This window comes from Dipodomys spectabilis, unplaced genomic scaffold, assembly GCF_019054845.1.
Source record: "Dipodomys spectabilis isolate Male_0828 unplaced genomic scaffold, ASM1905484v1 ptg000576l, whole genome shotgun sequence".
Classification (NCBI taxonomy): domain Eukaryota; kingdom Metazoa; phylum Chordata; class Mammalia; order Rodentia; family Heteromyidae; genus Dipodomys; species Dipodomys spectabilis.
The window spans coordinates 937132-964165 of NW_024871253.1; the positions used below are offsets into that span (position 1 = coordinate 937132).

General features: G+C 45.3%; 1 protein-coding gene across 1 annotated transcript in view; it reads right to left on the reverse strand.

Moving 5' to 3' along the window:
- Dnah2 (dynein axonemal heavy chain 2) overlaps positions 1 to 27034 on the reverse strand; it is a 131521-nt gene that overhangs the window by 76569 nt on the left and 27918 nt on the right. The window contains exons 9-18 of the mRNA XM_042670874.1: positions 24917 to 25122; positions 24120 to 24249; positions 23681 to 23863; positions 22497 to 22711; positions 7780 to 7926; positions 5471 to 5627; positions 4934 to 5173; positions 3980 to 4168; positions 3638 to 3785; positions 2187 to 2379 (exon numbers count right to left, since the gene is read on the reverse strand). Coding sequence (XP_042526808.1) covers positions 2187 to 2379; positions 3638 to 3785; positions 3980 to 4168; positions 4934 to 5173; positions 5471 to 5627; positions 7780 to 7926; positions 22497 to 22711; positions 23681 to 23863; positions 24120 to 24249; positions 24917 to 25122 — 1808 coding nt within the window. The remainder of the gene's footprint in view (positions 1 to 2186; positions 2380 to 3637; positions 3786 to 3979; positions 4169 to 4933; positions 5174 to 5470; positions 5628 to 7779; positions 7927 to 22496; positions 22712 to 23680; positions 23864 to 24119; positions 24250 to 24916; positions 25123 to 27034) is intronic.

Here is a 27034-nt window from a genome sequence, read left to right on the forward strand (position 1 = left end):
CAAGTCTTAGGACCAGCACACACACACACACACACACACACACACACACACACACACACACACACACAGATTGTAAGTTAGAGCCAGGAGCTGGTGGCTCATGGCTGTAATCCTAGCTACTCAGGAGGCTGAGATCTAAAGATCGCAGTTCAAAGCCAGCTGAACAAGAAAGCTTGTGGGACTCTTATCTCCAATTAATCTCCAGAAAACTGGTAGTAGAGCTGTAGCTCAAAGTGGTAGAGCGCTAGCCTTTGAGTGAAAAAGCTCAGGGACAGCACTCAAGCCCTAAGTTGAAGCCCCATGGCCAACAAAAACAAAATTTAAAATTTTTACAATTTAAGAAGCTTCTGCCAGGTATTGGTGGTCACACCTGTAATCGAGCTACTCAGGAGGCTGAGATCTGAAGATTGAGGTTGTAAACCAGCCTGGGCAGACAACTCCAGTGCATTCCTATTTATCTCCAATTAACCAGCAGAAAAGCCAGAAATGGAGGCATTGTTTCAGTGACAGGGTGCTGATCTTAATCAAAAGAGCTAAGTAAGGGCTGGGAAGGTGGCTCAGTGGTAGAGTGCTTGCCTTGCATGCATGAGGCCCTGGGTTCGATTCCTCAGCACCACATAAGAAAAAAGAAAAAAACCGGAAGTGGTGCTGTAGCTCAAGTGGTAGAGCGCTAGCCTTGAGGTGAAGAGCTGAGGGACAGCGCCCAGGCCCAGAGTTCAGCCCCACGATTGGACCCAAAAAACAAAAAAAAAAGCTAAGTGAGAGCACAAGGCCTTACGTTCAAGCCCCAAGACCTCACAAGGAAAACACAACTTCTTCAATTCCAACCTGCCTTCTTAGAATGAGGTGTACCTTCTTTGCATCTTTCCAATTGCTTGTGCTTCCTCTTTCCCTATCTTAAGGCCCTTCCTCCAAACAACTATAGCTCTTGAAATCTTGTCCAACTCTTCCTGGATCTCTACACTGGAGAAACAAAAGTCCAAGCCAGGCCCCCGTGACTCATATCTGTGATCCTAGCTACTCAGAAGACTGAAATCTGAGGATCAAGGTTTGAAGACAGCCCAGGTAGGAAAGTGCCCATGAGTCTCTTATCTCCAAGAAATTACTCAAAAAAAAAAAGCTGGAAGTAATGCTGTGGCTCAAGTGGTAGAGTGCTAGCCTTGAGCACAAGAAGTCCAGGGACAGCGCCCAGGCCATGAGTTCAAGCCCCAGAACCTACCAAAAAAAAAAAAAAAGTTCCATGCCCTCCCTTTCCTGTGGCTGAAAACACACAATAATTGCATCTGCTCTAACCCATCTCCTTTCCCAAGCCTCTGGCCCCGACCTAGTCTTCCTCTTCCTCATATACTTCACCTTTTATTCTTTTCTTTTTTTTTTTAATTATTTTTTGTTGTTGTTGTTTTAGAGGAGATATACAGCAGGGTTACCTTTGCATACGTCAGGTAATAAGTACCTTTCCTTCCTTTTGCATAGTATCATCTGTTCCCTCATTCTCTCTCCCATTCCCTCCCTCCCACCTCTATCCATGAGTGATGGTTCACTTTCATCAATGTCCAGTGTAGCCAGGGGGCCCCACACTGCGTATTTTACCCATTTTCCACTGGTTCTGTGCCCTCCCCCCACCTTCCCTCAGATAGGCATGTGTGTACACTGTATATGAGGTAAAGAATCATCAGAATCATCTGAAAACAAAAAGACAAATGAAGAAAAGGTCCTTTGTTTCCTTATCTGTAGGGTTTGTTTCAGTGTGTATATTCTTTTATATACATATGAAGAGGTGCTTGAGCATTACAACTTGGTGCTTTTCTCTTAAGACTATCCTCTTTTGGTCTCATAGTGCATGGGTGTACAGAGTCCTGTATACTTGGTCGTATCCTGTTGTGTTTTAAAGCTAACTTCTGCATATCAGGGAGAACATGTGCCATTTTTCTCTCTGGTCTTGGCTTACCTCGCTCAACATGATTTTTTCTAGCACCATCCATTTCCCTGCGAATGCCATTATTTTATCCTATCTAATGGCTGTGTAAAATTCCATTGTATATAGATATCACGTTTTTTGGATCCATTCATCTACTGTGGGGCATCTGGGTTGTTTCGTATCTTGGCTATCAGGAATAGTGCAGCAATGAACATGGATATGCAGGTGTCCCCGTCATATCCTTACACCTCACCTTTTCTCTACTCACCGGGCAATATCAGCATCAAAGGAAGAGACAGGAGGGTTGAGGCGCTGGTAGCGACGGATGAAGGAGTCTTTGTTGATCTCCCAGATTTCCCGATACATATCCCAGGTCTTGAGGTAGTTCTGCAGCAGGGCTGCATTGTTAGTCATGCCGCTGCTGATCTGTGCCTGGATCTTCTTTATATCTTCATCTCTCTCTTCAAAAGATCCAGAAAGATAACTTCTTGCTGATACCTACCCCATCCCAAACTCTAGCCTGGTCCCTGGTCACTGCCTGGAACTTCTACTCCAACACCAGTGTCCTGAAGAAACACTGCTCAATCACAAGCATTGGAAAACAGAGGAAGTAGCTGGGCATGATGGTTCATGCTCATGCCTAGCTACACAGGAGACTGAGATCAAGAGAATCACAGAGGAAGATCAACCCAAGTAAAATATTTGCAAGATCTCATCTTAATAAAAAGTTGGGCATGAGCCGGGTATTGATGGTTCATGCCTGTAATCCTAGCTACTCAGGATGCTGAGACCTGAGACTCACAGTTCAAAGCCAGCCTGGGCAGTAAAGCCCATGAAACTCTTTTTTTTTTTTTTGGTCGGTTGTGGGGCCTGAACTCTGGGCCTGGGTGCTATCCCACAGCTCTTCAGCTCAAGGCTAGTGCTCTACCACTTGAGCCACAGCACCACTTCTGGATTTTTTTTTCTGCTTATGTGGTGCTGAGGAATCGAACCCAGGGCCTCAAGCATGCAAGGCAAGTGCCTTACCACTGAGCCACCTTCCCAGCCCATCCATGAAACTCTTATTTCCAGTTAACCACCAGAAAACTAGAAGTGGTGATGTGGCTCAAAGTGATAGAGTGCTAGCTAGTCTTGAGCAAAAGAGCTCAGGGACAACACCGAGGCCCTGAGATCAAGCCCCACAACTGAAGGGGGTGGGGGCTCGACGTGGTGGCTCATGACTGTCATCTCAGTCATAAAAGAAGCATAAATAGGATTATAGCCTAGTCCAGCATGGGCATTAATGTATGACCCTGATTCAAACCCCAATACTGGAGGGCTGGGTAGGGAGGAGAAAAGTTAGAAGGGAAGGGAAGGGAAAGAAGGAAAAGGGAAGGAAAGGGAAGGGGAAGAGAGGGGACAGAAAGTAAAGTTTGACCCTTAGTGTCACTTCCAACTGGGTCACTTGTCTCTCCTGTGAGATCGAGACCACTTATGGCCCAGCTCCAGTCTCAAACTTGTCTTTGCTAATCTCCTACCCCAATTCCAAATTCCATGAGCATCCATCCCCCAACATCAACTGCCATCCCATTCTCTGTTCCCATCCCCAGCCCAGTCCCTTGACATTGTTTCCCTCCAGCTAAGGAGTTGACTGGCCCAGTGTGTCTGGAAATAGTCCTTGTCTCTCCTCCTCCTTCTTCCGAAAGCCCTACCCAGGGTGCCCTACCACTGCCCACGTACCCACAGTGGCGCAGATGGGTTCCCGATGCAACTTGCGCTTCATGAGGATATCGGGGAGATGGCGGAAGACAGAGATGGAGTGAAAGAGCTGGTTGCCAATGTCATTGACCACATTTGCCAAAGTCTGCAGACTGGGTGAGAATTCCACCTGTGGGAAACACAGTGGAGAGGGCTTTAGCTCAGCCCACGGAGAAGATGAGCCTCAGAACTGGCAAGGCCGAACACCTGAGAGCCAGAGCTGAAGGCCATAAGAGAAAGTCAGTACCAAAGACAAAGTTTGGGGAAAACTAGTGACTACGGTGTGATAGTCTTAGAGTCTCAAAGGCACAGCGTGGTCCCCACCTGAGCCACACCGCCCTGTGTATCATTCTGCAAAATGACAAGGACTCGGAAGAGTGGGTTTGGCATGGTCTTCCCATCCCCGTTGATGGCCTTGGACAGTTCTAGCAGTGACCACTTTATGTTCAGGCGAAGGGCCTCCTCCATCATGCGGTCCAATCGAATCATGTACAGCATCCACTGCTGCTGAATCTGGTGGGGAAAAGATGGAGGGAGCAAAAGGGCCCTTCAGGAATCTAGGCATAAGTATCAGGGAAATGAATGCCAGAAGACAGAAAAGGGTATGAGCCAGTTAAGCAGAAAAGCAGGAGATTAGGGGGCTGAAGTAAGGTGTTTGAAAGGTTGAAGATTGGTGGAATCTAGATCTAGAGCAGGATGTGTGAGAAACAGACTTTGATTTAAAAAGAGGGTGAGGAGGATGGGAAGGTGGCTTAGTGGTAAAGTGCTTGCCTCACATGCATGAAGCCCTGGGTCCCATTCCTCAGTACCACATACACAGAAAAAAGCCGGAAGTGGTGCTGTGGCTCAAGTGGTAGAGTGCTAACCTTGAGCAAAAGAAGTTCAGGGACAGTGCCCAGGCCCTGAGTTCAAGTACTGGTGAAAAAATTAAAAGAAAATAAAACAATAAAAAGAAGGTGAGGAGCTGGGCACTAGTGGCTCATGCCTATAATCCTAGCTACTCAGGAAGCTGAGATGGGAGGATCACTATTTGAAGATATCCTAGGCAGAAAAGTCCATATGATTTCTATCCAATGAACCACTAAAAAGCTGGAAGTAGAGGTGTGGTTCAATTAATAAGAGTGAGAGCCTTGAGGGGAGCAGGGAAAGCTAGGGGACACTGCTCAGGCCCTGTATATAAACCTCAGTACTGGTAAAAACAAACAAACAAAAAAGCATTAGGGAATGACCTTATGGAAGTGAGGCTTTCTCCAACCACAAACTCCTTTCACCCCCTACCTCGAGTCCATCGTTCTTAAACACTTCGTAGGAGTTGGTCATGATGTTCACCACATCCTCATGCAGGTCCATCAGTTTCTGTTGAACTACTGCCCGATGTTCCCTTTGAGCTTCCTCAAATTCCAGATCTCTGTACACCCGTTTACCAGTAATATGTACCAGCAGTGTCTCTGATATCTCTTGGGCCCGCCAGCCAATGGTTAGAGTTGAAGCCTTGAAATCATTCACGATCATCTGTACCTGTAGTAGGCACCACATGAGCAGTTTGTGGCCACCAGCTTGGGAAGGGACCCTCTGGACCTCATTCTACCTTCCCACTTATCATCCCACTAGAATTGCTCACGTCTGTAAAAAGTGCTTTCTCTAAGAAGTAGAGCACTTCTCTACCATGCCCAAGGCCCTGGGTTGGATCCCAAGCACACTTTGATTTTTTTAGACTACTCTCCACTCTCTCCTCCATCACCCAACTCAGGTGTTGATTCCCCATGTGCCAGCCTTTCTGCCAGCCTTGCAGACCTGCAGGGTCTCATGACCCACCTTGCTGGCATGTACACGGCACTCCGTGATGAAGTAGACGCTGGCCCCCTTCAGGGCCCAGTGCAGCTTCTTGAGTCCGGGGTGGATCTTCTTATCTAGGAACCGGATACGCTCTTTGAACAGGGCCTGTTCATCTGTGGACAGCGTGGCAATAATCCTGAGAGTAAAAAAGGATTGGCAGTTGGTAGGATGCGCAATGAAGACCTCTCCTTCACAGCAAGAAAGTTGACAGAGCCAGGCACCAGTGGCTCACGCCTGTAATCCTAGCTACTCAGGAGGCTAAGATCTGAGGATCACAGTTCAAAACCAGTCAGGGCACAAAAGTCTGTGAGACGCTTATCTCCAATCAACCACTCAGAAAACTGGAAGTGGCACTGTGGCTCAAGTGGTAGAGCGCTAGCCTTGAGCTGAAGAGCTGAGGCACAGCACCCAGGCCCAGAGTTCAAGCCCCACAACTGACCAAAAAAAGGAAGGAAGGAAGGAGGGAGGGAGGGAGGAAGGGAGGGAGGGAGGGGGAGAGAAAGAGGAGGAGAGAGGGAGGGAGAGAAGGAAGGAGGGAAGGAGGGAAAAATGAGGAAGGAAGGAGGGAGGGAGGGAGGAAGGAAAGGAGAGAAGGAGAGAGTAAGGGAGGGAGAGAAAGAGAGCGGAAGGGAGATAAGGAGAGAGGGAAGGAAGGAAAAATGAGGAAGGAAGGAAGGAAGGAAGGAAGGAAGGAAGGAAGGAAGGAAGGAAGGAAGGAAGGAAGGAAGGAGGGAAGGAAGGTCTTTTATAAGCAGAAAATGGGCCCTCACCCATCACTGAATCTGCCTGCGTCTTAATCCTGGACTTCGCAGCTTCCAGAACTATGAGCAATAAGGTTCCTGTTGTTTATAAGCTACCCAGGCTGTGATATTTTGTTATAATGGCTTGAATGAACATGGTACCTAACCCAAAACAAAGGCTTACTCTAGAGCTAGGGACCAGGAGTTCAGAGAACAAGGTGATGGGGTCAGGATAGGGGCAGAAAGGCCTCACTCAGTTCAACGAATCCGGTATCATTCTGTGCCCCAAACTCTACCACCACACAGCTTTATTCCTAAGGAAGTGTCCTGTGGAGTGAGAGAGGACTGATTGCTTTTGCTCTCTCTCCTACAGCTACAAGAAACAAAAGTAATTTTAGGGTCACAAGAGGAGGGCAGCCAGGCACTGGTGGCTCATGCCTGTAATCCTAGCTATTCAGGAGGCTGAGACCTAAGGATCACGATTTGAAGCCAGACAAGGAAGAAAAGTCCCCATGAGACTCTATCTCCAATTAACCACTCAAAAACTGGAAGTGGAGCTATGGTTCAAAGTGGTAGAGCACTAGCCTTGCGCAAAAGAACTCAGGGACAGTGCCTAGGCCTGAGTTCAAGCCCTATGACTGACAAAAAAGTAAGCTGGGTGCCAGTGGCTCACCCCTGTAATCCTAGCTACTCAGGAGGCTGAGATCTGAGGATCGTGGTTCAAAGCCAGCCTGGGCAGGAAAGTACATGAGACTCTTACCTCCAATAATCCACTAGAAAACCAGAAGTGGCACTGTGGCTCAAGCAGTAGCACCCTTGCTTTGAGCTGAAGAGCACAAGGACAGCACCTAAGCCCAGAGTTCAAGCCCCACGACCGACCAAAAAAAAAATTTTTTTTTAATTAAAAAAGGGCTAGGAATGTGGCTTAGTGGTAGAGTGCTTGCCTAGCATGTATGAAGCCCTGGGTTTGATTCCTCAGGACCACATAAACAGAAAAATCCAGAAGTGGCACTGTGGCTCAAGTGATAGAGCGCTAGCCTTGAGCTCAGGGACAGTGCCCAGGCCCTGAATTCAAGCTCCAGGACTGGCAAAAAAAAAAAAAAAATTTTCAATTAAAAATAAATTTTAAAAGGAGCCTGGGAAAGACATGTGTGTATGTGCATGTGCACGGGTGCGTGTGTGTGTGTGTGTGTGTGTGTGTGTGCGCACGCACGCATGCGCATGCACTGGTACTGGGGCTCAAAATCAAGGCCTAGAGGCTGTCAGCTTTTTCCACTCAAGGCTGGCACTCTACCACTTGAGCCATACCTCCAGTTCTGGCTTCTTAGTGATTAATTGAAGATATGAGTCTCACGGCCTTTCCTGGCCAGGCTGGCTTTGAACCATGACCGTCAGATCTCAGCCTCCTGAGTAGCTAGGATTACAGGCATGTTCCTTTGAAATGAACAAAATGGAAACTGTCAGAAATGTAGAATACCATCAGGCAGGTAAGACAAGGGGAAGAGAGGAAGTGGCATTGGAGGGTGTGCACTGAGGGTTGGAGCCCACCTATTGTAGTCTCGAGCTACGAGAAGCAGATTCTCCCGAAGTATGCGCAGGTCCTCAGCTCGCTCAGCTACATTCACCACATAATGGGGTGTCTCAAACAGCAGCCTTTCCCAGTAGTCGATCTCCCTAAAGAGGCACAGCAGTGACCTGCCAGAGAAAGCAAAAATCAAGGGAAACTGCTTAGGTGGACAGTCTCAGCCAACAATGGAACAAGAGCCTTAGGGCTAGAAAGAACAAAGGAATTTGGAGATAAGAAAAGAGGTAGAAGTCTAGGTCTTGGCTCTCCCCTGTAATCCTAGCTACTCAGGAGGCTGAGATCTGAGGATCATGGTTCAAAGCCAGCCCAGGCAGGAAAGTCCATGAGACTGTTAATCTCCAATTAACCACTAGAAAACTGGAAGTGGTGCTGTGGCTCAAAGGGGTAGAGTGCTAGCCTTGAGCAGAAAAGCTCAGGGACAGCACCCAGGCCCTGAGCTCAAGCTCCACAACCAACATGAAAGAAAGAAGGAAAGAAGGAAGGAAGGAAAAAGCCAGGTGCTGGTGGCTCACACCTATAATCCTAGCTACTCAGGAGGCTGAGGATCATGGTTTGAAGCCAGACCAGCAGGAAAGTCCTTGAGGCTCTTATCTCCAATTAACCACAAAAAAGCTGGAAGGGAGCTGTGGCTCAAGTGGTAGAGTGCCAGCCTTGAGCAAAAAAAAAAGCTAAAGGATAGCATTCTGAGTTCAAGTCCCAGAACCAGCACAAAAAAAAAAAAATTTTTTTTTAAAAAGGAAAAAGAAGCAGGTCCTCTTTTGCACCTTCCCTAACTCAGTGCAGTTGAGCAAGGAGCCTTCCCTTACCTCAGCAGAGCCTGGAAAGTTTGCCACCTGACAAAGGTGCTACACCGGCACACAAAAGAGCCTTTCGACTGGGACCCCCAAGCAGTATAACATAACCATCCCCATACAGAACATTAAGACCGGGCTGGGAAGGTGGCTCAGTGGTAGAGCGCTTGCCTTGTATGCATGAGGCCCTGGGTTCGATTCCTCAGCACCACATGAGCAAAAAGATAAAAACCGGAAGTGGCGCTGTGGCTCAAGTGGTAGAGCGCTAGCCTTGAGCTGAAGAGCTGAGGGACAGCGCCCAGGCCCAGAGTTCAGGCCCCATGACCGGACCCAAACAAAAATAAAAAAAAGAACATTAAGACCCCAAGTCCTCTTTCCCACCCGAAATCTACACCCTATTAGTGGGACTAATACCCACGGAATGATATCTGGGAGGTTCTTTTCTGTGGTTTCAGACCAACATTTAAGAAGAAAAGTCTGTAAGGATGATAACTTTGGGAGTCTCCCTTCCTCCCCGCCCAAAAAAATAGCTGACCATATAACTGAGGTCAAGTTCACAGTTGGCAATATCCCCCTCCCCCTACACACACACTACAGGTTCCAATCAACTTCCAGTTCCCTTACTTAAATATAAGCACAACACCATGACATTAGGCCCTGCCTTTTCCCGCACCAAGGATACAAACAGACACAAACAACTAGAAGGAAGCAAATAGAACTGCTCAACCCAAATAAGAAAAACCAACCAAACTGTCACTTAAAATCCTCAGATGAAAAGGACATTAACATGACAAGAACAGGCTGCTACAAAAAGGAGCACTCAAAGAACTCTTGGAAGTTGTAACTGAGAGCAGAAACATTTGAAAATCAAAAGAAGGCAATAAGATAAAGTTGACAGAAATCCCTTAGAAGGCAGAGAAAAAGAGGTAGAAAGCAGAGAGGAGTTTATGTGGGAAAAGAATAGGAACTATTTTATGACTTATTATATTGGTTATGTGCTGGAATAATAATATCTTGGGGCATGCTGGGTTGAATGTTAAAAAGGAATCTCACTTGTTTCTATTTCCTTTAGTAAATGGCATACTAGAACATTCTAAACTGCATGTGCAGCCCTAGTCCTAAGTGTCCTCTGCTTCTGTACATCCCATGGCTTTTTCCTCCTTCCCATGCCAGGTGCCACTCTCCTGTCTCTCTCCAGAATTATTCACAGCTCTTCATATCTGAAATAACCATTCACACGTGGCCGCCCTACCCCAGCTTTGTGCCCACAGCTCCAGCACTTGGCTTAAGTTCTCCCAAGCCACCTGTTTCTCTAACCTTAAGGGAACTTTCAGATCACTGAGCTCTGATCTTTGTCTCTAAATCCATTCCTGTCCCCATGTCCTCCTCCACAGAACCTGTTATCTTTCAGGGCTGGGAAGGTGGTTCAGTGGTAGAGTGCTTGCCTTGCATGTATGAAGCTCTGGGTTCAATTTCTTAGCAACATATAAGCAAAAAAAAAAAAAAAAAGCTGGAAGTGGTACTGTGGCTCAAGTGGTAGAGCACTGGCCTTGAGCTGAAGAGCTGAGGGACAGCGCCCAGGCCCAGAGTTCAGGCCCCACGACTGACCAAAAAAAGGAAAAGAAGAAAGAAAGAACAAGAAAAAGAATCTGTTATCTTTCTTGACTGGTGAATGCCAGGGATGGAATCCAGAATCTCATACAAGCTCATAAGTACAGGCATCCTCCACTGAGCTACCCTACCACCACTACCTTTAATGCCTTTCAACACTCCTCACTCTTGTCTCTTTGCTTAGTTGAACCCTTCTAACACAAATGCCAGCTCCAGCCTCTTGAGTTCCCCAGGCTGCATCTGTGTCTCCCCCGCTCTGCTCTCCCTCCTGTCCCCTTAAGGAATGCTTGCAAATCCTTTTTTTTTTTTTTATTTGTCCTAAGAGAGCCTGGGTACTGTCCCTGGACTCTTGCTCAAAGCTAGCCCTCTACCACTTTGAGCCATAACACACTTGTGGTTTTCTGGCAATTAATTAGAGATAAGAGTCTCATGGACTTTACTGCCTGGGCTGGCTTCCAACCACAATCCTCAGATCTCAGCCTCCTGAGTAGCTAGGATAACAGGTGTCATCCACCAGCACCTGGCTCTGCAAATTCCTCAGTCCTACAGAAAACCTCACTTCCTAGTCACAAAAATAAAAAAGCTATCAGGTGAAGGCTCCATCTGCTTTTGCTGTAAAACTTGTAAACGTTTATGTCTTCACATCTAGACTCCCATTTATGATAGGTGAATCCTTCCTTCCACTTGAAGATAAACAGCTCTTCCTGGACTCTATCATGTCACCTTGTCATCCTTTCTCCAATGCCACTTCGTTCATTTCTCCTACACCTACTAGTTCTCTCCCATCATTAGACTATAGTTGAACTGTCCAACCTATGTGGAAATTGAAAACATGAGAATCTTGGTTCCAGGCATGCCCAGACATAAAAGTCAGTGAGACTCCCTGTCAATGAAGGGAAATTGGGTGGGGTGGCCCACTTCTGTCAACCTAACAAGTACAGAAGTCTGAAGTAGGTGAATCACAACTCAGGCACATACCTAAAATAGCCTAAAAATAGCCAGTGTAAAACAAGGCTGGAAGCATGGCTGAGTAGCACAGCACCAGCCTAGGGAGCACCAGGCCCTGAATTCCAACCTCAGTTCTGCCAAAAAGAAATAATTTAAAAATAAATAAAAGCTATTTCTAACATATTTATAAGATTATGTTTTTGTTGCTTTGTATGTCACTCTCCCCCCGGCTTTCACTGTATTTGATGTTGGTATAATTTGTGGAGGGGAAGGGAAAAAACAAATCGTTAAAACAGAGATACAGGGGGACCCATTGCAACAATGAGATGTACAAGTGGTTATGTGGAAAAACGAACTTTACAACTTTGGTGGGGGGGGAGGGGAGGAGGAGGATTGGTGGGGGCGGGGGGGGGGGAAGGATGGGAAGGGATGGGAAGGGGAAACAAAGGAGGAGGCTACAATGCTTGATAAGAAATGTACTCATTACCTTGCCCATGTAATTGTAACCCCTCTGTACAGTATTTTCACAATAAAAAAATAAAAATAAAATAAATAAAACCATTCCTCCTTTAACTCCTATCCTGCCACAGCTACCCTCTGCCCTGCAGCTTACAACCTGTCTTCTTTCTGAATTATCCTCTAAGATTCCCTGTACGCCCTTCTCATTCACCCTCATCCGAAGAGAGCAGGCTCCCTACCCCCACTCATACGTGTAAAACTGCTCTCATCATTTGTGTGTGTGTCTGTGGGGGAGGGGGTCTGTGTGTCTGTGTGTATCTGTTACTGTGTGTGTGCTGGTGCTGGCGCTGGTACTGGGGCTTGAACTCAGGGCCTAAGTACTATCCCTTAGCTTCTTCCTCTCAAGGCTGGTGCTCTATCACTTGAGCCATACCAATACTTCCAACTTTATGGTGATTAGTTGGAGATAAAAATCTTATAGTCTTTCTTGTCCAGGCTGGCTTCAAACCATGATTTTCCGATCTCAGCCTTTTCAGCAGCTAGGATTACAGGTGTATGCCACCAATGCTCAGCACCAAGGATTCTTCTAGCTAAGCCCTGGACTGTTTCTCAGCCTTGCTTTCTTTCCTCTCTGCATAGTTAGCATCATAGTGGAATATTCCACTTTGCTCAAACGTGCTCTTATTACAGTGCTCCTGTTCTTTACGTGCTCTTATTAGTGCTCCTATTCTTTGCTTTTTTCTATTATAGAAACTCCCTTCTGTCTCCAGTGTCCCTGGAATCATTCTGTCAGGGCCTGCAGCACAGGAGAGTATTCACTTCCTCTGCTGCTCCCTTAGAGGATCCTCGACTTTTTTTTTTTTTTTTTGCCAGTCCTGGGGCTTGAACTCAGGACCTGGGTACTGTCACTGAGCTTTCCTTTGTTCAAGGCTAGCACTCTACCACTTGAGCCACAATGCCATTTCTGGCTTTCTGTTTGTGTGGTACTGAGGAATCGAACCCAGGGCTTCATGCATGCTAGGCAAGCACTCTACCACTGAGCTACATTCCCAGCCCAATCTTCAGCTTCTATATATCCAATAACTCTCCTGGAATGACATCAACTACTCCTGTGACTTTCACTATCTGTATGCTGAACACTCCTTAACCTACACGACTAAATTCTAGATTCATAGGTCTCATCATGTACTAGATCTCTCCCTTGCTTGTCCAGCAGGCACTGGGACTCAAGTGTGTCCACAAACACCTGAATCTTCTTGTCTGAAAGCCAAGAGCTCATGTCATTATCGAGGCTGCCAAGAAAGAAGCACAATCCCAGAAAGAGCAGCTCCCCGGGCAAAGCCTCCAACTCCTTTGTTTTCTTTTCATGCATTCATTTTGTTTCCATTTTTTTTCTTCCTGGAGACAGGATGTCCTTCTGAAGCCCAGATTGGCCTTGAATTATGTATTCTCCTGCTCATCCTCCTGAGTGCTGGGATTACAGGCATGAGCCACCAAGCCTGACTCCTTTTCTATTACATTCTAAACCAATGCTCACTGAACTTGACCTAAAGCAGAGCCATCTGAAAAAGGGTCTTGACCCCAGGGCTCTAGGCAACTGTCCCCACATGAGAATATGGGTGAAGTGTGACCACATTTTCACATTTTTCAAGAGGCTAGAAGTACATTTTTACATGAAATCACTTCAGTTGTAGGTTTTTTGGTTGTATTGTTTTTTTGTTTTGTCAGTCATGGGGCTTGAACTCTGGGCCTGGGCAATATTCCTCAGCTCTTCAGTTCAAGGTTAGTGTACTACCACTTGAGCCACAGTGCCACAGGAAAGTCTTGTGGCCTTTCTGCCCAGGCTGGCTTTGAACCATGATCCTCAGATCTCAGCCTTCTGAGTAGCTAGGCGTGAGCCACACTGGTACCCCCTGGCTCACTTCAGTTTTGACCAACACTCAGTCACCAACTCAATTAACAACTCAACTCTTAATAATTATCAGTGGGTGACTTCTGAGCTGCTAGAAATGCTCTGTCATTGGCTTAGATGATAGTTCCAAGGACATATGCTTTATAAAACCATTTGTTAAACTGAGTATACATGTTTTAAGATGTCCCTTGGGTCTAATGGTTCATAAGGAAAATATGAAAATATGAAAAATAAAATGATTAACTTTTTGTGTGCGTACATGTGTGTGCGCGTGGGTGCATGCACACGTACATCTCTGCTCATGACTAGCACTCTATCACTTGAGCCAAAGCTCTACTTCCAACTTTTTCTGATTAGTTGATTGAGGATAAGAATCTCATGGACTTTCCTGCCCAGGCTGGCTTTGAACTGTGATCCTCAGATCTCAACCCCCTCAGTAGCTAAAATTAGAGGCATGAACCACTAGCACCTAGTGGATAAACTTTTTTTGGGAGGTGGTACTATGCTTAAACTCAGGGCCTTGCACTTGCTAGGCAGGTGCTCTACCACCTGAGCCATGTCTCCAGCCTCCTAATTTTAAACCCATAAACAAAATGGCTGGGTACTAGGTTGAGGACATGTTCAGGACTGTAGCACCAGAACAAAGACTTTCTCAGGAGAGATTGTCTTTTTTCAAACTGAGATATAATTTACCCCATGGAACCCTTCAAGTCAGACACCAATACCTCATGCCTGTAATCCTAGTCACTTGGGAGGCTGAGATTGTTAGGGTTATGGATCGAGGCCAGCCTAGGCAGGAAAAAGTTTGTGAGAACCCTTCTTCACCAAGAGCTGGAAGCAGTGGGACCTGTTTTCCTAGTGACTGAAAGCCTAGTTGAACCTTGCCCAGACAGGGAAGAAAGTGAGACTCTATCTCAAATAATGATGAGCAGAACATCTAACATACCATGATAGAGCTTCTTGGTGCAATTAATGCACACTATTAAAAAAAAAAAAAAAAAAAAAAAAAAAGGAGGGCTGGGAAGGTAGCTCAGTGGTAGAGCACTTGCCTTGCATGCATGAGGCCCTGGGTTCGATTCCTCAGCACCACATAAGCAGAAAAAAAAAGCCAGAAGTGGTGGTATGGCTCAAGTGGTAGCGCACTAGCCTTGAGCTGAAGAGCTAAGGGACAGCGCCCAGGCCCAGAGTTCAAGACTCACGACTGGAACCAAAAAAAAAAAAAAAGGAAAAATAATGCATGACAGTGAGACACATTCTGTTAAGAGAAGTAGGTATCAGCAGGAAGGAGAAAGCTATCAAGAAAGGTGAATAGGGATAAATATGGCCAAAGCAATTTGTTTGCATGTATGAAAATAGAACAATAATTTAAAGCCAGACGCCGGTGGCTCACGCCTGTCATCCTAACTACTCAGGAAGCTGAGATCTGAGGATCACGGTTCAAAGCCAGCCCGGGCTGGAAAGTCTGTGAGACTCTTAGCTCCAATAAACCACTAGAAAACTGGAAGTGGTGCTGTGGCTCAAGTGGTAGAGTGCTCACCTTGAGCTGAAGAGCGCAGGAACAAGCGCCCAAGCCCAGAGTTCAAGCCCCGTGACCGACAAAAAAAAAAAAAAAGTAAAAAAAGAACAATAATTTGTTTTGGTGCCAGTCAAACTCAGAGCCTGGGTACTGTCCATGAGCTTTTTTGCTCAAAGCTAGTGCTCTACCACTTGAGCCACAGTTGTACAAAAAAAAAAAAAATAGTAAGAGTTCAAGGTGAGCATGAACTATATAGAGAGTCTCTGTCTCAAAAGTAAATAAAACAAGCAAAAATATTATAGTTAAATTCAACTCGACTGCTACTAAGAAATATTGTACATGTACTATATCTTTACTTTACTTTGAATTATCCTTTAGATTTTTTTTCTTGGCCAGTCCTGAGGCTTGAACTCTGGGCCTAACTAGCACTCTATCACTTTAGCCACAGAGCCACTTCTGGCTTTTTTCTATGATTTATTGGAGACAAAAGTCTCACGGACTTTCCTGCTCAGGCTGACTTTGAACCACAATCCTCAGATTTAGCTTCTTAAGTAGCTGGGATTAGAGGTGTGAGCCACCCATGCCCAACCATTCGGAATTATTTATATACTTGTATTATCTTTTATTTATTTATTTATTTATTTTTGGTCAGTCATGGGGCTTCAACTCTGGGCTTGGGCGCTGTTCCTGAGCTCTTCAGGTCAAGGCTAGCACTCTACCGCTTGAGCCACAGTGCCACTTCCAGTTTTCTAGTAGTTTATTGGAGATAAGAGTCTCACAGACTTTCCTGCCCAGGCTGGCTTTGAACCGTGATCCTCAGCTCTCAGCCTCCTGAGTAGCTAGGATTACAGGCATGAGCCACCAGCGCCAGGCTTTGTATTATTATTTTTTTAATAACAAGCAGAAATCAGGGCTGAATCATAAGAGCACCAATCTAACAAGTAAGAGACTGAAGTTAGAATCCCATTACCACCCAATAGATAAACAAATTAATAAATCCCTTCCAATCCCAGTGCGTTTGGGAGTGTTTTGAGGGGGAGGGGTGATTAGTGGTTTGGTTTGGTTTTTGTATCAGGGTTTGAATTCAAAGCTCTCTCAAACTACTTCTTTGCTCTTGGCTGGCACTCTATTACTTGAACTAGTCTAGCATTTTGCTAGTTAATTGGAGACAGAGTCTTGTGGATTTCACCTTCCATCCTCCAATTCTCAGTTTCCCGAATAGCTAGGACCATAGCCTAAGCTTTCAGTGTCCAGCAATGCTGACTTCAAGACAATACCTTTGAGTTATGGTTATTAAATTCTAGACCAGCAGACTCATTCATAAAGGAGAAATGAAATTTGGTGTTGGCTTCATTAATTTTGTTGGAAAATTGTTTTTTAATTTAAAAAATAGTATACATTTATCTTCAGTTATCTGATTCCTTTACCTCCTAATTAAGGAAAGGCTCTGATTAGTGGAGATGTATTATTAGAATTTTATTCAAGGTATATGGCTTACTAAAATAATATTAACTTAGGTAATTCATATCATCCATTTAAATTTTGAAAAAAGTTAAAGCTTTTAACATGGTAACGTTAGATAGTTTCATATGGTAAGAGACCAATAATATTTAAAACAATAAAAATAAAATATCAGCAGTTATTTCTTTTTTTTTTCCTTGGGTCCAGTCATGGGGCCTGAACTCTGGGTCTGGGCGCTGTCCCTCAGCTCTTCAGCTCAAGGTTAGCACTCTACCACTTGAGCCACAGCGCCACTTCCGGCTTTTTTCTTTTTTGCTTATGTGGTGCTGAGAAATCGAACTCAGAGCCTCATGCATGCAAAGCAAGCACTCTACCACTGAGCCACCTTCCCAGCCCCTCAGCAGTTATTTCTTTTTTTTTTTTTTTTGGGTCCGGTCGTGGGGCCTGAACTCTGGGCCTGGGCGTTGTCCCTCAGCTCTTCAGCTCAAGGCTAGCGCTCTACCCCTTGAGCCACAGCACCACGTCCGGCTTTTTGCTTTTTGCTTATGTGGTGCTGAGGAATCGAACCTAGGGCCTCATGCATGCAAGGCAAGCGCTCTACCACTGAGCCACCTTCCCAGCCCAGCAGTTATTTCTATATGAAAAAAATTACTTCTATGTCAAAAACAAGATTTAAATTGCAAGAGAAAGTGCTATTTTTGGAGAGACACAAAACCAAAAAGATGTGGATTTCTCTAAAGTCAACCTACAAACTTCACCCAATGTCTATTCCTATAAAACTAGGAGCAAGACAATTTTTGTAATGAAACAAATTGGCACAAAAATTCTCATGGGAAATAAATATTATAAATAGCCAAGGAAATTGAAAAAAGGAGAATAATGAGGACAATAATTAAAACAGTTTGATTTCTGCACATGAATAGATCAGATACTAGACAAGAATAGTGAATCCCAAAATAGCCAGAAATACTTGGGGATTTGTTACTATAAAGATAGCAATCCACTAAATGAAATTAAGTGACTTGGGATAGCTTAGTGACAGCAAGCATAAGGCCCCACGTTAGATCCAAAGCACTGAGCAAAAAAGTAAATAAATTATATTAAGTGGACTAGCAATCAGGAAAGAAAAAACATACATACGAAACTAAAGCTGATTTTGTACTTCTTTCTCTAGACCAAGATAAATTTCATATGGATCAAAGATCTAAATAGAAAGAATAAAATCGTAAAATACGAGTTGAAAATAGGGGTTATTTTTCAAAATGAGAAGTATTGAAGCTGGCCCTGGTGGCTCAAACCTGTAAGCCCAGCTACTTAGAAGCTGAGATCTGAGGATCATGATTCCAAGTGGGCAAGGAAGGAAAGTCTGTGAGACTCTTGATCTCAAGTTAACCAGTAAAAACCACCTGTGGCTCAGGTGGTTGAGCTCCAGCCTTGGGTGAAAAGCTTAGACAGTGTCCAAGCCCTGAGTTCAAGCCTCAGTACCAGAACATACAAACAAAAAATTACTCTGCTCTTCAGTAACCAATAATAACAGAATCATAATATCAACATAGCTACCTGGAAGCTAGAGGGCTTGAATATATACAGGGGAATTTCTAGAGGCATAACCATATTCTGTTTGAACAGGAGGCTTTGAATTTTCTCTGCTAGTAAACACCAGGGCAAGCCTGTCTATACAAGTATACTAGCCACCAATGCATCAATATATTTTGATTTTTCCAGATTTTGAATTTTTTTTCGATCTTGATAAATTTTAAAAATCAGTTTAAGTTCATACATTTTGTCAGTGAACTAACTGCATTGGACAATACCTTCCTGAGGTTAACCTAAAAAAACTCCTATAAGAGTCGGGCGCCAGTGGCTCACGCCTGTATTCCTAGCTACTAAGGAGGTTGAGATCTGAGGATCCCAGTTCAAAGGCAGCCCAGGCAGGAAACTCCGTGAGACTCCTATCTCCAATAAACCATTAGAAAACCGGAAGTAGTGCGGTGGCTCAAGTGGTAGCGTGGTAGCCTTGAGCTGAAGAGCTGAGGGACAGCGCTCAGGCCCAGAGTTCAGGCCCCACGACCAAAAACAACAACAAAAATCCTATAAGGAACCATTTTCACAATGGTTTTTTTCATCATTCGTTGACAGAATTTAGTCAATAAAATGTCCAGAACACAAAATTTTTATTATTTTGACAACTATAACTTCTTTTTTAAAAACCCACTTGAAGAATTGCTTTTGTAAAATATTCCATAGTGCATTTCCAGACATGTAATGAGGGAATGCAGGAGGGAATAGGAGACCAGCTGGACTCATTGTTGGTAGCCCACAGTGAGCAGCCCTGGTAGGGAAGGCTCCATGAGGCTGGGGGTGAAGGAGAAGAGGGAGTTCCAGGAACCCCTTCTCCTGTTCTGGGGGAATTCCACTCTGGTGATAACACAACTCTTTCAATCCCATAGAGATGGCATCTGGAACATGTTTGTGTTAAGTGCAATCTGGAAAGCTGGTGTAGCCATAAAATGTGGTAAAAGCCAAGTTGGACTTTCAGAGTTCAAATATTTGGGATATAAGGTGGGATAACCAAACCCCCTGAGGGATAAAATAAATACTATTAGGGAACTGGAAGGCTCCCAGAACTAAGGAGTCAGGTAATTCTGAAGCCCATCAGGACATTTCAAAAGTATGCTTATGTCAAGCTCTTAACCAGACCTTAAGCAGGAAGACTAAACTGATAATGTTATCTGCACTCCTGCGGAGGGTTAAGTTTTAAAAGCTGAGAGTATCTTGGATTTCTTTATAGGTTTAATGAACCCAGACTTTTTAAAATCCTTCACGAAGATCATGTTCCTTCTTATCCATGATTTACTCAATTGAGAATTGAGCTAGTTTTATCTTAAAACCACAAAACGTAAGACATCTTATAATATCTCTCTCTGGGAAAACAATTATCAAAGGACAACAGGTACCTTTTCTACTTAGAAGAAGCATTGGATTTCAGATAAACCCATGCCATAAATATGTGGCCCAAAGAAGCCTTGACTTTTTGTTTGTTTGTTTGGATTGGTTTTGAGGATGTTTGTTTGTGGGGGCTGGCTATAGGGTTTGGGGATGTTTTCTGTTTTTACAGGAATGGGACTTTAACTCTGGCTTTTGTACTTGCTGGGCAGGCACTCTACTAATTAAGTCATACCTCTAACATGTTTTTAGAGATGCTTCATTAAGCCCTACTATAAAGATTATGCACAAAGGGTTCCACAAAGATGGTCGTTGTCCTAACTAGATGGACAGTGCTCTTTACACTGGCAAGTATGGGTGTCAGACTTTGTGTTGCTGAAACTAACACCTGACATAAACAACTTATGAGAGGTACGGAGGAAAAATTCATTTTGCTCATGGCTCTTTCCCTTTTTCCCTTTTTATTCCATCTAGGTTCCCAGCCGCTGCATGTGTGTGTGTGTGTGTGTGTGTGTGTGTGTGTGTGTGTGTGTGTGTGTGTGTGCGCGCACGCGTGCACACGGGCAGTGCCCAAATTCTCTTCAGCATTCTCTTCAGAATTTTGTCATTGATTTGTAAACACATAAAACATATTATAGCTGGGTATGGGTGGCTCATGCCTGTAATTGTAGATACTCAGAAGGCTGAGATCTAAGTATTGTGGTTCAAAGCCAGCCTGGGCAAGACCATGAGACTCTTAGCTCCAATTAACCCCCAAAACCAGAAGTGGTGCTGTTGCTCAAAGTAGTAGAGCACTAGCGTTGAGTGCAAAAGCTCAGGGACAGCACCCAGGCCTTAGTTCAAGCCTCATGACCAAAAGAAAAAGAACAAACATATTCTACATGTTCTTCTTGTCCTTATCTCAAGCCATGGGTTACTAAACCATGAACCTCACCAGAGCTGGTCTCTAATACTCCTCAATGGCCAAAGCCTTATCCCGGGGCTGGGAATGTGGCCTAGTGGTAGAGTGCTTGCCTTGCATGCATGCAGCCCTGGGTTTGATTCCTCAGTACCATATCAACAGAAAAAACAGGAAGTGGCACTGTGGCTCAAGTGGTAGAGTGCTAGCCTTGAGCAAAAGAAGCTCAGGGACAGTGCCCAGGCCCTGAGTTCAAGCCCCAGGATTGGCGAAAACAAAAACAAAGGAACCAAAGCCTTTTCCTCAACTTTTTACCTCCTCCTTCATCCCACTGCACTCTTGACCACTTTCTCCTGTGTGTGGGTTCTGGTGTCCCTGTCCTTACTAATGACTCTGCCACAGCCCTCTTGACACTCTGTACCATCTTGGTTCTTTCTCTTCCTTTCTTGAGTGTGGTATGTCATCTCCCCTAGTTGGCCACCTTCAGCTGCAACCTCATCTGCCCCTGGTTCTCCAGTACCATACACCCCTCTGTCAAAGACTTGCTCTGCTCTGCTTGACAAATACAGATCCTTTATGAGCTAAAGACAATGCTGGAAAAAACAGCCTAGAGTGTGGGAAGCAATTCTCACAACAGGGCATTTAGCTAATGACATGAGAGAGCCAGAAACAATCAAGTAGAAAGTTATTGCCTGCTGATTAGGAGAGAGAGAAAAAAAACACAACTGTCTTCAGAAGATTCCTAATCTCTGCAGACAGATGCCTTACATTGTTCCTCCTTCATTTTTCTCTTCGGCATCTGATATGGGTAGGAAGTTCTGCTCTGAGCCCAGAATTGTTGATTTATAGGATGACAGCCTAGCCTCCTTGAGGGCAATGTCTACCTCAGTTCCTAACACAGCTTGCGTGTGTGCGTGCGTGTGTGCGTGCTCTCTCTCTCTCTCTCTCTCTTTCTCCCTCCCTCTCTCTCTCTCTCTGCCTCCCTTCCTCCCTCCCTACTTTTCCACAGTACTAGGATTTGACCTCAGGGTCTCACATTGCCTGGTCTCTACTGACTAGGTTTACCAACTGGGACCTACCTCTTGAGCTATGTCCCCAGCCCTTTTTGCTTTAAGTTTTATTTTTTTAATTGGGTCTCATGGTTCTGCCCAGGCAGACTAGACCACAATCCTCCTATTTATACATTCTGTATAGCTGGGATGACAGGCATGTGCCACCACAGATGGCTCATCACGGTCTATTTTATATTAATCAATTAACTAGTTGCATCTTTTAAATTTATAGTGTAAAGACATAATTCTAAAGCTGTAAGAGAGGACATGGTTTTGACACCATCTATCAATCTGAAGTCAAACCTATAGCTCAGGGTTTGCTGACTTAGCTGAACCATCATGGCCATCTAGTGGCAGAACATCTACATCGCCTGTTTAATAGATTGGTGGGTTGGTTTCAATTGGTGTGTGTGTGTGTGTGTGTGTGTGTGTGTGTGTGTGTGTGTGTGTGTGTGTGTGTGTGTGTGTGTGTGTGTGTGTGTGTATGCATGCACACCAACGTTGGGGATTGAACTCAAGCCTTGGGATTGTCCCTGAGCTCTTTTGCTCAAAGCTAGTGCTCTATCACTCTGAGCCATAGCTCTACTTTTCGATTTTTATTGATTTTTGTTCATTTTGGAGATGAGTCTCAAGGACTTTCCTGACCAAGCTGGCTTTGAACCTTGTTCCTCATATCTCAGCTTCCTGTGTAGCTAGGATGATAGGAGTGAGAAACCAGCATCTAACTCTTACCTCAAATTAATCAACAAGGAAACAGATGTGGTTCAAATGGAAGACCACTAGCCTTAAGCAAAAAAAAGGGCTCAAGGGATCCTGAGTTTAAGCCCCAGAACCAGCACAAAGGAAAAAAAACTAACTAAAAGTTATAAATGACAGTAGCTGGGAATCTTAGTGCATACCTGTAATCCCAGCACTCAAAAGGAAAATATGAGTTAAGACCAGCTTGAATTACATAGCAAGAGTCTGTGTCAAGGAGAGACAGACAGAATGGGTAGAGAAACCTAAAAGATGGGAGTTGAACTCCTGAGAGAATTGGAGGAGCCTGACACCAAGGACAGAGAGAAGAAATCAGGGTGAGTTCAGTACTTGTCAAAGTTAACGTCCAGCATTCCTGGCTTCTCCTGGCTGATTCGTAATAGTGGTGTGTCTAGCCGCCGAATGGAGTCCTTATCCAGCGTTGCTGTCCACTCTTGGAAGGTTTTTCGAACCAGTTCATCAATGGCTTGAACCATCTGCTGGTAAGTATGCACACTCTCCTCTCCAGTCCCAATGTGGGGCAGGAAATGGGCACCAGAAAGGCACTGCAAGGGAACAGATGGGGAGCCTCTTTGCACATTCCTCTGAGAGAAACCAGATCCCAAGACTCGCCAACATGTGCACTCTCCTGTGCACATGCACGTGCACACATACACACACATAATAACACATGTGGGCTCGCTATAGAAACTGACCGATTTTGACAGCTCTTCAAAGGAAGGTTGACTCAGAAAAAATGAAGGAAAACACCAAGGCACAATGAGAAAAGGAGTCAAAGTGAGGAGAGAAAAGCAGAGTTAGTGCAAGAAAAAAGTTGGGAGGAAAGAAAATGAAAATCCTTCACTGAGATACAAAGTTGAATACTTTGGAGCCCTTTGGCGCCCTGACTTAGTCCAGACATCTGAAGCCACTTTAGTCTCTCCCAGAACCAATTACACAATAAGTCAGTATTTCAAGTAGCTTTTACTCTATTTTCCCGAACATGTTTCTTCTTCTTCTTTTTTTTTTTTTTTAGGATTTGAGCTCAAAGTATTGCTTGCTCAGCTAGGACTTTACAACTTGAGCCATCCCTCCAGCCCAGCTTTTTGCTGGTTATTTTGGAAATGGGAGTTTCACAGGCTGCACCAGCCCAGGCTACCTTTAAACTGGGATCCTCTAGATCTCAGCCTTCTGAGTATCTAGGACTACAGGCATGAGCCACCAGCAGCTGGCTCCTTAATTCTTTGTACTTGTCCTTCCAAAGAAACCAATGTCTCACCTATGTGGGTCTCTGGATCACCAAACATACCACTTTGCATTGGCCTAACTCCCTCCTCTCTACCTTGATAGGAAATTCCTACCAAGGTCACCTCTGCACACCACAAAATCACCAGTTTGAATGAACTGAATCTGTCCCTCATCCAACTTAATTTCCAATCATGAAAGCTCTCTGGCCCCACCTACCCCCCCCCCCTCCAGCTGCACACAGCTATCTCCTGCCATCTCTCTGAGTTTTCCAGAGGCCAGGCACCTACATTCATGGCTCTGTCGATGCGGCGCCGGAGGATGAGCACCCAGTGTGCCAGGCCAGAATACTGAGCCATGTAAGGTTCCAGGTATGGAAGTTTCTTATTCAGTTCACGGTTCACAAGGGCCAGTTCACTATTGAACAACATATAGAGATCCACTGTCTTCTTCTCATATGTGCGCTTGATGGCCTAAGGTACAAGAGGACAAGGTGCATGATGTCTCCTAGAGGTAGGTTCACACACACACACACACAGTGGGAGACAGTCCTCAGAATTATGGAAGGTCAGGGGAACAGAGGGAAAGATGGGAGGAGAGATTCTGGCAATCCTGCATGCAGCAAAGGCACTCATGCAGACAGGATGGCATCAAAAAGACTCAGCGGAACTAAAGGAAAGCAGAGAGACCACTCCCCCTCCTCCCCAAAGGCAGGGTAGGTGGCAGCACCTCACGGTTTGCAAGCCGGTGGAAGGTGTCTAGCAGGACCACCCCATGCTCCACATCCCCAACAAACTCAAAGGCCGAAGTGATCAAGTTCTGGGTCATCACCTCCAGGTCTTTGATTGAAGCCCGGAATCTGTGCCATCAAAGAAGTATGTAAACTGGGTGCCGGCAGCTCACGCCTGTAATCCTAGCTACTCAGGAGGCTAAGATCTGAGGATCACAGTTCAAAGTCAGCCCAAGCAGGAAAGGCCATGAGACTCTTATTCCCAATTAACCACCAGAAAACCGGAAGTGGCGCTGTGGCTCAAGCAGTTGAGTACTTGTCTTGAGCTGAAGAGCTGAGGGACAGCACCTAGGCCCAGAGTACAAGCCCCACCACCAACAAAAAAAAGAAGTATGTGGAAATGTGGGTGCCCTCAGTGGATCCCCAGTACATCCCCTGAGTTCTTCCAGCATGTCAGGCCTGTGACTAAGTGCTTTACATCCATGAGTCTATTTCATCCTCTAAGCAATGCTAGGAGATGGAGTCTGGTGTTGTCATTAATATTGATGAACTATTAACATAAAGGAAGAATAATAGCATCATTTGCCCAGTATCCTGGAAGTTGAACAGCCCTGAAAGGTAAAATCTGGAACCCTGAGCCTGACCATCCACCTCTCTCTCTCTCTCTCTCTCTCTCTCTGGTGTTCTCTCTTGTTTTCCCATCCTTTCTAGCATCTCTGGAAAACTCTCCCTCTTGTCCTCTTGGATCTCCCTTCTCTGCCTGTCCTGGCACCAACCAATGAGTGGATCCACTTACTTATTGTAGTCTTCATGCCAAAATGTATTCTTGACATCCAGGATGTCCCCACGAACAGCTCGCAGTATGCTCAGGCTTCTGTGAAAGATATCCTCAATTTCCAACAAGTTTCGGGTGATCTGTGGCCCCTGGGCACCAAAGAAGCAAGGAAGGGGTCCTTGCTTGCCATCTTCCCAACGGGCAAAATGATATTGACAGTCACAGACCTGAAAAAGAAACCATCTTGAGGACTCCTCCTTTTCTTTCTGCGCTTTTTGAATCCTCAACTCTTTGATTTCACTTCAAATGTCTAGGAACTAAGGAGGACCAACCAGATGTAGACGAGATGCTGGAATGAATTGGGGCTGTACACGGACATATGAGATGCTAGGACAGCAATAACGGGCAAGAAGAAAGGGATGCTGGGAGGGCACACAATTATGTAGCAAGAGCCAAGCTTCTTAATCAGACCCTCGGCTCCATTTGCTTGGCTGGTAGAAAGACTCTGAAGGGTCTTCTGTTGTTTTCATTTTCCCTCCTCAACCATCTTCTCACCTCAATAAGGTCCTTGCAGCGCTGTACAAAGGCATCAACTTGAGCAAATATGCTTGTCTGGTCTAGGACCCAGCCCCGATTGGAATACCTGTGTTAGAAGAAAGATGGGCTAGACCAGAAAGTGGGAACATGAGGGCTCAGTCTGCTCATGCACAAATAGATGAACCTACATTGGAAAACAAGATCCAGCCAGGCACCTGTGGCTCACACCTGTAATCCCAGCTACTCAAGAGGCTGAGATTTGAGGACTGTGGTTCAATGCCAGCCTGGGCAGGAAAGTCTTTCATGCTCTTATCTCTAAGGAACCACCAAAAATCCAGAAGTGGAGCTGTGGCTCAAGTGGTAGAAGGATAGCCTTGAGCACGTAAGTTCAGAGACAGTGCCCAGGCCCCGAGGTCTAGCCCCAGTATCAGTGCGCATGAGCGCACACACAGGTGCACAAGAAAGGAATTAGAACTCTCCCTTTGCAGGAATGACAAGAACAAAGTATGTGGGGGTAGGGGAGAGCCATCATACTGGGTATGCATCTGCACAGCTTCCAGGTAGTGATCTTTCCAAGCCTGACAGCAGGAAATGCAGCCTTGCAGGTCCTCCTTGCTGGAATAGACATATCCCTCAAAGACCCGGTCCAGGGAGATGGCATGGCAGCACAAGCGGATGATCTCATTGCTCATCTGCAGAAAAGAGCCCAGCAGCCTCAATGCACAGCCTTCTTTCCACCTGCCCCTCTCTGATTCCCCGAGTCATGCCTCAGGTCTTGGCCACTTGCTCTTTGATTTGTCCCTTGAGACCTATCTTACCCCTACCTCCTCACTCCAGGTTCCAGATACATTACCTTTTATTTTAAAAAAAAAAACAAAAACACTATTATTAAGTAGTTGTACAGAGAGGTTACAATTCCATAAGTCATATTATGAGTACAATGCTTCTTTGTCAACGTCATTATCCCTTCCTTCATTCTTGTCCATTTGCTCTTTCCCATCCTTACACACTCTTTATTTTTATTTGTGTCAGTCTTGGGGCTTGAACTCAGGGCCTGGCACTGTCCCTGAGCTTTTTCACTCAAGGTTAGCACTCTACCACTTTGAGCCACAGCACCACTTTGGTTTTCTGGTGGTAAATTGGAGAGAAGAGTCCCATCGACATTCCTGCCTGGGCTGGCTTTGAACCTCAATCCTCAGCTCTCAGCCTCCTGAGTAGCTAGGATTACAGGCGTGAGCCACCAGCGCCCAGCACACACTCTTTCTTTCTCTGCCTCAGCCCAGCCCTGTGGTTACCCTAATCCAGCAAGCTCAGCTAGGTGTCCTCTCTCCCACTCTTTGGTGCATCCCTTTGGTTCCCCATGGTCCATCATCCTTCCTAGATCAACTTCTCTCCACTGCAGAAATTTAGTCTGGGAGTCTTGTCCTTCCTGCCTCCTGATTGTAAACAGCTCATCCTCCCAATTCCCTTATCCCTGCTTGAACTATTTCCATTGAAAAAAGAAGTCCCACCCAGGGCCATTAAAACTGATGGTGCACGGGGAAGGCTTTGGTGATCAAGACAAGCTGATGGCAAGTCTTCAATGCCTTCCTACCACCCACA